The sequence below is a fragment of the Arachis ipaensis genome, chromosome B04, assembly GCF_000816755.2.
Source record: "Arachis ipaensis cultivar K30076 chromosome B04, Araip1.1, whole genome shotgun sequence".
In the NCBI taxonomy this organism is placed as follows: domain Eukaryota; kingdom Viridiplantae; phylum Streptophyta; class Magnoliopsida; order Fabales; family Fabaceae; genus Arachis; species Arachis ipaensis.
In genome coordinates, this window is record NC_029788.2 from 5,456,816 (window position 1) to 5,470,323 (window position 13,508).

At 34.7% G+C, this 13,508-nt stretch overlaps 1 protein-coding gene across 1 annotated transcript; it reads right to left on the reverse strand.

Moving 5' to 3' along the window:
* LOC107635894 lies at positions 3,840 to 4,739 on the reverse strand. The gene has a single exon (XM_016339443.1). The coding sequence runs from the start codon at positions 4,737 to 4,739 to the stop codon at positions 3,840 to 3,842; it is 900 nt and encodes a 299-aa protein (XP_016194929.1).

A 13,508-nucleotide genomic window follows, 5' to 3' on the forward strand; every position in this document is an offset into this window, starting at 1 on the left:
ACCCTTTTCTTTTCTTTGTGTCGTTATAGGGTTAGAATTTAGGATTTTTAAAATTAAAAAATATATAATAAAAATATTTTATTCATTTTCTATAATAAGATTATTGTAGTCATTTTTTATAAAAAAGAATATTAATTTAAATCAGTTCAAGATTTGGTTTATTGATTTTTTGACCAAATCAATTTGTCTGATCTAATTTTGACAAAATAATAGTTTAATCAATTATATATATTAAATTTTAGTTAATAACAAATATCTTTAAAAAAGACGTTTTAAATATTTTTATTAGAGTGTCTCTCTTGCATTAATTGCAGCTGAACTTATGAATTGATAAGTCAACTGAGAGCGTATAAACAAATATATATGGCACGCTTGAATTATAATTATCTATACATTCAATTTTTGTAATATAAATTTTATTTGAATTGTTTTAAGGAAAATGAAGGAAGATTGAAATGTATACATTATACACTAGGATATTACAAGTTTACAACTTCCTAAAAGATTGTCTGGTTTAATTAATTAATAACTAGTGACAATGAAAAGTTGAAAACTAATAGTTCTTTTGATTGGATAATAAATTAATAATTGGACCAAGTTCACTAGTGATACCGCTTCTTTACAAGTTACAAATATGAAGGACAAATTTATGATGGAGAAATAGTTAAGAATAATTAACTAAGGTAACTAAGGTAACTAAGAATTAAGAATTCAATCTAAAGCGAAACGCACGTAATCATAAAGTACAGTTTATGATATTTAATTTAAGATTCAATAATAGCTTAGTTCAAACGTGAGACAAAAAAAAGAGGTTCCCAATAATTCAACCCCAAAAGGAACGCTTCAATCTGTGGGCGTCGCAGTCGCATTTGCCTCCGATAAAGAAAAAACCGAAAAGAAAAGTGTGATCATCGATTATCCATTATTTTCTTTTTTTTTTTTGGGTGCAAAATCTTTATTCAAATGCAACTTTACTTGTAAAGATGCTAATAGACTAATAGTAGAAGACATTACAAACTTAATCTAGCAATAGCTTCGTTTCTAAATTATGAAACACAGATACTTTGTTAAGTTGTCGTATTTATGTGTTAGATATATTTTGAATACGATATATACTTAACGATATTTTTTTTTTTGAACAACGGAGCTCAACACAAATAGTGGAGCGGGAAACTAACAATAAAGAACCTGTAAAGACCAGAACAAAAAACTGGCCCTAGTATTATTTCCGGCATTGCCATCAACAACAAAAGGAATTCAAACTACTCCACTCACTATAACAGATTACAGATTTATGGAACACCTCCTCAGCACCTTCTTCCGTGTTGTTGAAAATCCGCCTGTTCCTCTCTAGCCAAATGTTCCAAACAACTGAAAAGAAACATATAAGCCACCTATTATGGTCTCCTTTCTTGTGAGCAATACCTGTCCAACTCTCAAAGTGTTCCTTTAGAGAGCCCGGAATAGACCACAATCTCCCAAAGTCAGATAGCCATCGACACCACACCTGTCAAGTAAACTCACAGCCCAGAAACAAGTGATGTATATATTCAACTTCTTTTTTTACACAAAACGCATATGTTATCACCATGTTGAACAATCCCCAGTCTATGCAATCTTTCTTTGGTATTCACTCTTCCTACTAGCGTAAACCAAATAAATAACTCCACTCGTGGTGGAACCAAGCCTTTCCAAATGCTTTTGGTGAAGCTGTAACTGGTAACTTCCTCCGGGAGGATCTCTGACTGCAATACCTGCACAAAATTGTTAGTTGAAAAAATATCTTCCTTGTCAAACTTCCACACAACTCTGTCTAGCTTATCCTTTACTAACTTAATACGCCTTAAAGTTTCATGTAAATGATCCACTAATTCCAACTCCCATTGGTATAACTCTCGTCGCCACTGGAAGTTCCAAATCCACTCTAACCCATCCCAAAATCCACAATCCCCTATTACAGATCCCTGTTGGTTTGAAATAGAGAAAAGCCTTGGAAAACTCAACTTTAGCGAGCCACTTTGTAACCAGATATCCTCCCAGAATCGAGTCCTCCTTCCGTCACCCACCTCCATAGATAACCCCGCAATCATCTTATCTCTCACACCACTATCCCTGACCTGCAGATGACAGATATCCTTCCATGGGCCTCCTCTAACAGGTAATGTCTGAGTCGATAACATCAAATTGGGGTTCAAGTCATAGCAAGAACACACAACCTTCTTCCATAATGGGCACTCCTCTTTTGAGAACCGCCACCACCACTTGAATAGAAGTGCAGTGTTTCTAATTACTGCATTACCAACCCCCAATCCACCCATCTTCTTTGGGGCTTGCACTAACTCCCACTTAACTAGCGCCAGACCTTTCCTTCCTTCCTCCTTACTCCACAGGAATCTCCTCTGTAACGATATCAACTTGTCTACCACTGCCATTGGCATCTTATACAGACTCAAGTAGTACACCGGAAAGCTGTTTAATACAGATTTAATAAGGACAAGCTTACCCGTCTTGTTGAGTACTTTTGCCTTCCACAAGCTGAGCTTCTCCTCAACCTTGTCAATAATTGGTTTCCAAGTCCTGACTAGTCTTGGGTTTGCTCCTAAGAAAATGCCAAGATATCTTATTGGAAGACTGGCCTCCTTACATCCCAAGTAGTTGCACATGTCGGAGGTCCACTGTTGCTCGCAATTGATTGGAATTAAACTTGATTTATCAAAGTTAATAGATAACCCTGACATCATCTCAAAGCACCTGAGCAACCTGGCATAGTTTCGAATAGTTTCCTCCTCTGGTGGACAGAACAATATAATGTCATCTGCGAATTGTAAATGTGATAACTCGATATTGTCCTTTCCAACCAGCAGCGGCAAAATACGTTTGTTCCTGACTGCTTTCCCTATCATCCTGTGCAGTACATCCACAACTAGAACAAACAGAAATGGAGATAGGGGATCACCTTGTCTCAAGCCCCTCTCCATCTTGAAAGGTTTAGATGGTGAGCCATTTATCAGGATTGACATAGACGCAGTGCCAATACAATCCTTAACCCATGTCCTCCATTGCCAACCAAAGCCCATCTTCTGCAGCACAATATCCACGAAGTTCCATTTTACTCGATCATAAGCCTTCTGGAAATCTATTTTGATAATTGCCGCTTTTTTCTTCCTATTCTTTATCCAGTGCACTGTTTCGCATGCAATAAGTGCTCCATCATGAATTTTCCGCCCTTTCACAAATGCGCTCTGGGTCTCTCCTACTAAGCCTGGCATGACTGATCTCATTCTTCTAACCATCACTTTGGAAATTACTTTATATACACAACTTACCATGCTGATCGGCCGAAGGTCCTTTATCTCCTTTGCTCCGGTAAACTTAGGTGCTAGAGCCACCCAGGTAATATTGGACTCAGAAGGTAGTCGTGACGATCGAAAGAAATCCAAAACAGCTGTCATGAACTCTACACCAATCTCATCCCAGCACTTCTTAATGAAGTTCATGTTGTACCCATCACTCCCTGGAGCCTTTGATGATTCACAATCCCAGACGGCTTCTCTAATCTCCTCCATTGTCGGTATTCTCTCCAGAGCTATCAAGTCTTCTTCACCAATTCGATTCACCAAACCGTCCCTAAAACCCACTACCGGTGATCTCTCCTGGTGATATAAATCTTTATAAAAATCTCTGATAGCAATTTTGATCCGAGCTTGATTTCTTACCAACCTACCATGAATTACCAGAGCATCAAGTCTATTGTTCCTCCTTCTTGTCGACGCCAAGTTATGAAAGTACCTAGTGTTCTTATCCATATCCTTCGCATGCTTGGAACGTGACATCTGCTTCTAGTGGATTTCTTTCCTGACATACCATTGCTTACAACAGCTCACTAGTGCCTTCCTTCTAGCCTCCACTGTATCATCATAGTCTCTATTTTCTGCCAACTCATCAACCTTCCTGATTTCCTCCTCAAAACGCTGGATTTTCCTATCCATGTCCCCAAAATTGTCCTTATGCCATCTTTCCAGAGGTACCGTTAAAGCCTTCAACTTATCTGTGAACCGTGCCGCACTAAGATTCCTCCATTCTTCCCTGACCATCCTTAGAAAACTGTCATGTGTAAACCAGGAATCTAAGCTACGAAAGGGCCGTGGGCCACCTCTAGATCTGGTATCCTCCACTATAATCGGGCAGTGATCTGACAGGCCTCTCGGTCCCCCTTTTAAATGGATCTCTAGAAACTCCTCCATCCATTCTATACTAACTAGGACTCTATCAATGCGACTGCAGGAGCGGCCTCTAAACCAGGTAAACTTTCGATCCTGCAAAGGTAGGTCCACTAACTGCATATCTTGTACCCAGCACTTGAAGTCTTCAGCAGACCCTGTTAACCTATCATGTCCTTTCCTCTCTTCAACCTGAATAACCTCATTGAAGTCACCTATGTAGCATATCGGGACTTGACATACACCAGCTATAAAGCTCAGTTCCTCCCACACAGCAAGTTTTTCGAGGCTATTATGAGCACCATATACCAAACAGAAAGCACAAGGAAATTCATTTTTCAATAGGACACCTTCAACACATAACCATCTCTCTCCTTTGTAGCAATTATTCATTCTAAACAACATAATATCCCACATTAACACCAGCCCCCTGGACGCGCCTTCCGATCCAACATACTCCCACCCCACAGCATCACTCCCCCAAATACGAACTACATCAAACTTAGTCACTACTGGCATTTTAGACTCAACCAAACCTAGCATGTTTAGCTTCTGTTTCTTTTTGAGATCTTTAATCATACTCAGCTTACCAACCCCCTAACCCCCTAATATTCCAAGAGCCAAAAATCATTTCAAAACTTTGGTACACACCTTTTTTTATCATTTTCGGTCTGCATCTTCGCGCCTTTTCCTTCTGCTTAGCCAACCTCCTCTTTTGGGCAAGCGCTTCATTCTGTTCTTGTAGAATCGCCATTATGTCGTCATCTTCATCGCACTGCACCGCTCCTGATTCAACTGCAAGGTCCCATGCCTTTTTATTTTCCTTCATTTGCTCTTCTCTATCCGGAACCCTTCTATCATTGAGACCATTGTATCCGCTTTCAGCATCCTTCCCTGGCCCATTATCTCCACCGCCCTCCTCAATTCTTGCAGCAGCCAACGGCATAGAGTCTTCTATTGGTTTGTCGCCGACGTTAATGATTTCATCCAAGCCGTCTGCACCATCCTTTCCCAGCGATAATCTCTGTCGCTGGGTCTGTCTCTTGACCCCATCTTCCCTGGAGGAACGGACCATTATCATCACTGGCTCGGAATTCATTGTAGGCTTAGGGATAGCACCCACTGGTTTCGGTTCATTTGCACGGTGGCCAGATATGACATCAGTCGCGTCGCGCTCCTCCCGTCGGAGGTTTTCGTCGCCAGTTTGTGCGCCTCCACTCCGTCGTGGTCCCGGTTCGTTGCTCACGTCCAGGTTGTCTCCTTCAAGATGTGTGTTCGCTGCCGATCCCGATCCAGGAGATGGAGAGCTCCTGGATGGACAGATACTGGTGTCGCGCTCCTCCCGTCGGCGGTTTAGGTCGCTAGTTCGTGCGTCTCCTCTCCGTCGAGATCCCGGTTCGTTGCTCACGTCCAGGTTGTCTCCTTCAAGACTTGCGTTCGCTGCCGATCCCGATCCAGGAGATGGAGAGCACCTGGATGGACAGATACCGACCCGACCCGGTTGCCTGATCCAGCCTTCCGTTTCTGGGCCTGCGGTTGGTGAATAGCAGCCCAAGCCCCTTCCCTCCTTTCTTATACCACCTAATTGAATATTGGGCTAGCCCTTAAGCCCTTTTTGCTTCTGATTTTGTCTCCAACAGCCACCAAAATTCTGCCCTTCAAGCCCGTAATCCCAAGTTACCGTTTGTTCAGATTCAGCATCAATTAGTAAATCATGAGATCCCTTGAAATCTGCTATCCCCTTCATAGCCGAATACTCCGTTACCTTCTCAGAGTTAAAGTCAATTAAGTTACAATAACTCCACTCATTCAAAATGTTTTCAGAAATTACTAATCTACCATTTCCAGTTTCTTCCTCCCTTGGCATAACTATCAACCCATCAGCCACCGGATCTCTCATTGCCACCGGTACTATCGAATTCAGCCTGCTTGTATCCACATTCTCACATGTTTTTGGTAGGCCAGAAGTGCTAACATCCTTAGGCTGGCATTGCGATCCATAACTCTCATGTCCAACCTCCTTAACAAGGACGTCAAATCCACTAGTACCAACGGTGATGTGAATCCACTCATTGATAATGTCCATAATGCAAGTGTCAATTTGTATCCGTCCTACGCTGAAGGAAAGACATGATTTTGTGGCTTCATCGCACCCAACAACTTCGCCCCATTGACTGCCAATCAGCTTAAACGTCTCCACAGACCATGTATGCAACGGAACACCAAAACACTCTAGCCATACCTTACGGGTTTTACTACGCTCCTCTTCATCCCATCTCCAGACGCTATGGAAGAATTTCAACATATTATTCATTTTAAACGTGAAGGCTTCTTCAGCACTTAAAATACTATCAAATGTCAGGAGAGCTTTGTATGCTCCGAGTTCTCGTATCTCCACTACTTGCGGTAAATTCTTGCCAATCATGGCCCTCAGAGGCTTATAGTCAATAGCCTTACTCGTACTACCTATTAGGCTTCTCTGCAACCAGACCAGATTCTCATTTTCCACAGGCACTTCCATCTTCTTCGTCCACCCATTGCCATGAGGATCCCCTTTTCTTTCCTCTTTCCTCCGCTCTTTCACCTTTGTCCCTGGATCCCTTTGGCTAGCCCCAGGTTGGGCTTGAACTTTCACCGTATTATGAACAGTCAGTGCCATCTGATGTCTCTGAGTATTCGTCGTTTTCGTCGTACGTCGATACCGAGCTTCCCCTACCGAAACGACCTTGCCCCGTAACCTCATTCTATTCATTTCCGCGATGGCCTTCATAGCTCCACCCTTTTGTTGTATACCTGATGAAGGCAAAAATGTATGTGCTCCATTTTTTTGTTTTCTGGATAGGTAGATATCATTTATGCGTCCTGTCCAGTTGAACAAATGATACAGCTCCTTCTTTGATATATCTTCTGGAAGGTGTTCTACAAAGATAGAAAATGACTGATTTTCCAATAAAAAAAATATTTTTTAGATATATCTGGACACACTTAAATACCATCACGTGTTAGTGTATCCAGTCTTATTCTTAACATATATTTTTAAAATAAATTTAGATATAGTATATATTATTATTTATTAAAACAAAAAATATTTTAAATACTTGATATAATTAAAATAAGACATTAAAAATAATAAAAAATTTTAATTTATATTTTATATGTATGCGTGTTTACGTGTCATGTAAAATTGTCAGTAATACGAATATTAAATAAAAATATTAAAATAATTAAAATCATGACCTATTAGTACACATATGAGATAATTTGAAGAATACAATAAGACGTATAGTTTAAAATTTGATAATATTAATTATAAAAAATTTATTAATTATAAACTTGATGAAATTATGAATATTATGAGTACAAAATTATGGATGTTATTAATATGAAAATATGGATGTTATGTATATGAATTCATGGATGTTATGAGTAAATTTATCAATTGAATAAATTAATTTAAGAATTTGACATTTTTTTTAAATTCAATTATGATAAAAATTTAAAAACATTTATGTTAATTTTATAGTTACTTATGCAATAACTAGAAAATTATATGTGTATGAATGTAATATCTAATAAACATGAATTTAATTTTTAGATGTTAGTTGTACGTAATTATGGATGTTATGTATATAAACGTATGGAAATGTTATGTGTATGAACTTAGTTAGTACAATATAATTATAAATGTACATAAAAATACAAAAAAAAATCAGTTTATTACCATACCTCATCAAAGCTAATGTAATTTTTCATATTCTCGAAAGTTGATTGACTGACAATAACCTCGTCGGGTGAGTCTATGTTGTTCAAATTCTTCGGCACTTTCTACCATAGGTACCATATTAAGGTTGAATTCAAATATCATACTATTTGTAATGATAAAGATGATTTCTTGTAAAATTTCTTAACCTATTCTAATTGTGCTTGCAATTGTATTTGAGTTGTGAATTTTGAATGAAAATAATTAAATTAACGGAAACAAAATTATATTAGGGTAACTTTCAGGTTTTGTATCTCTCCATTGAATTATGATAATTGACTTAACAAAAATACAAAGTTATTTACAATAAAAAACGGTAATGATAATAATAATAAAACAAAAGAGCGTTTATGATAATAAGCAATTACAATTATTGAATTTATGTGATATTATCGTATCTCCATTAGATAAAGAAGCATAGCAAGAATTAATTACAATGATAAATCATAATCATTATTAATTATTATTATTAATCTTTATTATATTCTTAAATATAAAAATTAAATTATAAAAGAAAATATTAAATATTGATTACAAGAATGCCTAATAGTAAGGGATATAATATTATAATTAATATCATTAATAAGTGGAGTTGATAAGAGTACGATAAGTGGAATGATAAGAGAGTCGGCTAAAAAATAAAACTGTTATTAAATGATGTAAATGAAGTATATTATAGAAAGTTTTAGCTAATTATGGCTGAAAATTTTAGGTTACCAAACTCTTTTCTTCTACGCGCGGGTTGAGAATCTCTCGACCCTAATCCTACTCGCACCCTAAAGTTCTAAATCTTACCCTACCTTATCATACTTGCAGAAATATCAAAATTTTTCAAAATAAATATAAAATTCAATGATTTCAAATTTCATACATATTAATAAATGTTCTAAATTATTAAATTAATTAATTAGTTTAGTAGTTGTTCGCTTATCACAAGTCATTACATGAGAGAGATTGTGAATTTAACTTTTACCTCCTTCACTATATACTTAAATTTTATAAAATATGTGTTATATATAGGGTGTAAATAGAATAGGATAGGGTATATCATCCTAAATCCGTATCCTATTCTATCCGCACACATACCTAGACCGATATCTACCCTAGCCGCAGCGGGTCGGATAGCCTATCCTATTCGAATAGATTAGACCGGATTAGATACCTACGAATAGGATATATATTGCCAACCCTATATATAAGACAATATAAAAAAAATTACACAAGCATAAATATAAGTAGATATAGACTCTTTAATTAGAATAGACAAGCATTTATTATGTTACTTTCTTGTAGTTTAGTTCCATTGGATGTGTCTATGCCCACCATAGAAACCATAGGCCGTCCATCCGTGGTTTTATATGTAGAAAATATTGACCCGTTAAGCTTTTTGCATAGTGAAGACATTAAATAGACAAACATATGTTAGTGAACTAAACAGGCTAATATAACATTCTCAGAGACATCTATGTGAATTGTGAAGTGTTTCCAAGTTCTAAGTTATTGTTGTAAATTTGCTCCTAAACAATGTACTCATATAAATCATATAATAGAGTAGTAGTGGATGCTTGCGTTAGCACATTATGCCAAGAATATAATGATGAGGTTTTGATGGTTTATGATTTGATTGGTTCATATATGAGACTACAAATTTTAGTTGAAATTTTGTTAATGAAGGTTAGAAATATAATTATTTGTGTAATTTTTTTATTGGTTTAAATTTTTATGATTAGTGAAAGTAAGTTATAATAGTATATATACCACTATAACAAAAATAATTTTTAGCGATAATAATATAATAGTTATTATATATCTTATTTATTATATATTTATGCGATTAAAAGAGTCTTTATTGATAAAAAGAGATCTTAGTTACTACATATCTTATTCATTATATATTTTTTGTAATTGTTCGTTTCTTTTGTTGCATACTTTTTGCAGCGATTAAAGGGATCTTTATCAATAATTATATAATTGTCGCTAAAATTTTTTAATAACAAAGTATAAAATATCTAATATTTAATTGTCAATAAATGTATTAATAACTAATTTTATTGTTACTAAAAACTTATGATGCACGGACACTAATACGAATACAGGACACGCGGACACATGAATTTTAAAATTGTATAAGACACAAGGACACGACATATATATAGAATATAAGTATTTTTTAGAATAAATTACAATGAACTTTTGATATTTTATTGTTATTAAAATATAAAATAAATTTTTAACTGTTTTTAATATCTTCTTTTAACTATATAAAAATATCTAAAATATTTTTTGTTTTAATAAATAATATATATTATTTCTAAACTCATTTCAACAATACATGTTAAGAATAAGGTTGGACGCGCTGAGACATTATGGTATTTAGGTGTGTCCAAGTGTGTTTGGAGAAGAATTTTTTATTTTTTATTAAGACACAGTTGGACACGTGTGTCGAACGAGTGTCAATGAGTGTCGTGTCCGAAATGTGTCCGATACGCGGACACGGCAACTCAACAAAGTGTCCGTACTTTATAACTAAAACTACCATTTGTACATATGAAAGATACATATGCATATAAGAATAAAACGACAATAGTAACCGTTTATATGTGTCAAAAGTATTTTAATAGACCAATTGCGTAACCAACGTTCGGATACTTTTAGCACACAAAAACCATCTTTCCATAATTACAATTGTCATTTTATTCTTATATAGGTATATTTATTAACGTCTATATATTTTATGTATACAAATGGTAATTTATTCAATTAATTTTTTTAATAGGGTATGTGCAATGCTTGAAGGGCTCAGTAAAAGCGATATAATAAATTAAAGTTCACAATTACGTGTTGATTATATAAAATTCATAAGAGAGTTCTATATATGCATATTTCGTACTGGCCTTGTTCAGCTTTTGAATATTCTCCATGATTATGTCACTACTGACAATTTGCTTATTTATTTGTTATTAGAATTTAGAGGGTTCCTGCATGAGTCTAAAGTTAACTACTATCCATTTTAGTTTGTAATTTATACAAAATAATACTAGACAACAACTATATGTAACAGCTGGGTAAGAAGGTAAGTAGTATATGGTGAATGGATCTTCTCAGTTAAAAATTTTAATTGACCATATTAATTTTAGATCTCTCCATTATTAAATTTATATTTTTGTGGAACTTATAATTATACTAGTGTTTATTTTTAAGAGTATTTGAGAATAATTTTAAAGAATCGAAATTGAAATATTTTTTGGCTTTGTGAGGTGGTTCATTTTAGTTACGAAGATAATTATATATTATCCATACCTGGAATCGAAAAAGAAATATATCTATCAACAGTTCAATAATTTCCTTCTTTTGTAGAAAGAAAGAAGATAAGATAAAGTGATGAAGTGTACAAGAAAGAAAAATGTTACCACTGACAAAAAGTGACGGGTCCCCACTGGACCAAACTCTGGATGCTTCCGCAGTGAATAACTCCTTCCCAAAAAAATAAACGGTGATGATGGCATGCCGCGTAATCTCAACGGCTCCAAGCCAAAATGGTATCTGATCCCCAAGGTAAAAAAAAAAAAAAATCACAAATCACACATCACAACCGTATCGTGTGTTTCAGTGTTTAGTACTGTTTAGTGTTCACTCGAGTCGCCTTAAGCGACGTCGTTTTGTGTGCTAATTAAGTAATAATTACCTTCGTTTTCACGCGCTTGGGTTCGAGGTAGGTCGAATTGGAACGAAACGGTTCCTCTGCTTTACTACCGCAGTTCGCAGATTATCGCTCACTGAACTTTACTCGTGTTAGATTATTGATAATTATTAAGAAATTTGATGATAGAGATTAAGATTAATTTAAAGGAGTGTTTGTATGGTCATGTGATCGGCTTTGTGCTGAGTCATTCGCTCGAACGACGATCGGATCCCTTGGATCATGCCTGCTAATAATCACTCTTGCTTACAATTGATTTTTTGTTATGATTTTTTTTAATTTTATTTATTACAATTGATGAAAATTTACTGAAAGTTTAGGCGAAGTTGTTGGTAAGAGAAGACTTGAGAAAGAGGAGGAGTAGAAAATAGGTGGAGTTAGAAGAGAAAAGGAAGGGATATTGGGATATATAGGACAAATAGTGTGTACGTATTTTTACATGGCAATAATAAATTTGGTAGGTTGAATTATAGTGACCAGCTTTAATAATGACGATTAGAATTTATAGGGAATATCCTTATTATTAGAAATGGATAGTATCTCATTTAATTTGTCATATATGTACATTGACAACTATATTAAAAAATATTTGATATTTGGTGTGATGAATATAGACATTTGTTTAGTGAACTCATGTGTAAAGGTTTATTGTATATATCCACCAATTAAAATATATATTATATATAATTTAAAAGATTGTGATTTAATTTATCTCATTTATTAACATGGGATAATTATATGAATGGGAAATGGAGGGTAGACATCAAATTAATAAATATAATTAATTTTATAAAAAGATATATGGTTTCATAAAATATTTTTGTGGTGTTAGTCTATGAAAGTTAAACCAATATAAATATTAAACGGATATTAAAAGGAGATATGTTTTAGGAGATTAGCTCTAATTATGTAGCTTTTGGGATAATTAATTTAAAAAAGTTAATATTTCCAACCATAAATGTATAAGATTATACAAAAAGAATGATACACAAGCAAACGTTATATAAAAAATTAAATTAATTAAATATTAATCAATGATGAAGATTCATAGATATGAGAGGATACTTGGCTATAGGAATTTGTGGTTGGCGATTCAATATGGTGGTTATGATTTGACTATCATCATAATTCATAACTCCTAAGGTTAAATAAAGACAAGAGTGGGCCAGTGGAAGCATATTACACATCGACCAGTAGGTGTGACTAATTTTGAGAAGGATATAATGGGCATTTCCTGGATTAGCTGCCTCTTTTTTACCTTGCATGATTACAGATTACCACGACGTATCATGCAATAAAAAATAGAAGTAATGTTTTAAACACCAAATAAATAAATAAATAAATAAATAATGTTTTTAAACATTTAAAATTATTTTTCATCTGTATATATTGCAAGAAAGTTCATAAGAGGAAATGTTTTTATTTTATGACTTTTCTTTCAAGTATGATTTCTTTGTGGTTGAAGATTGAATATGCTGTAAATTTGGTGCAAATAATATATTTTGGCCAGAAAGTCACATTTCATTATTCACATGTTATCCGTGAGCATGACCTCATTCGTAAAAGCTAAACCTGTATTTGAAGGATCAATGAGATTTATCACGAAGGAGCTAGTTTTCTGACATATACCAAATTATAATTTAAAGAGGAATGCTAAGGGCCAGTAATTTTGGTGTTTTGTAACCATCAGTTGGCCATTAATAGTATTTTTAATGGTGTGAGATTATATTTAATGGTGGGAGATCACTCACTTTTGTTTTGATGGTTAAGTGCTGGTCAGAAAACACAAAAGTTATTAGTCCCTAGACTTTTCCTAATTTAAATATGT

Coding starts and splice junctions, on each gene's coding strand:
- LOC107635894 (XM_016339443.1), bottom strand. CDS start 4,739: ATGCCAGTAGTGACTAAGTTTGATGTAGTTCGTATTTGGGGGAGTGAT.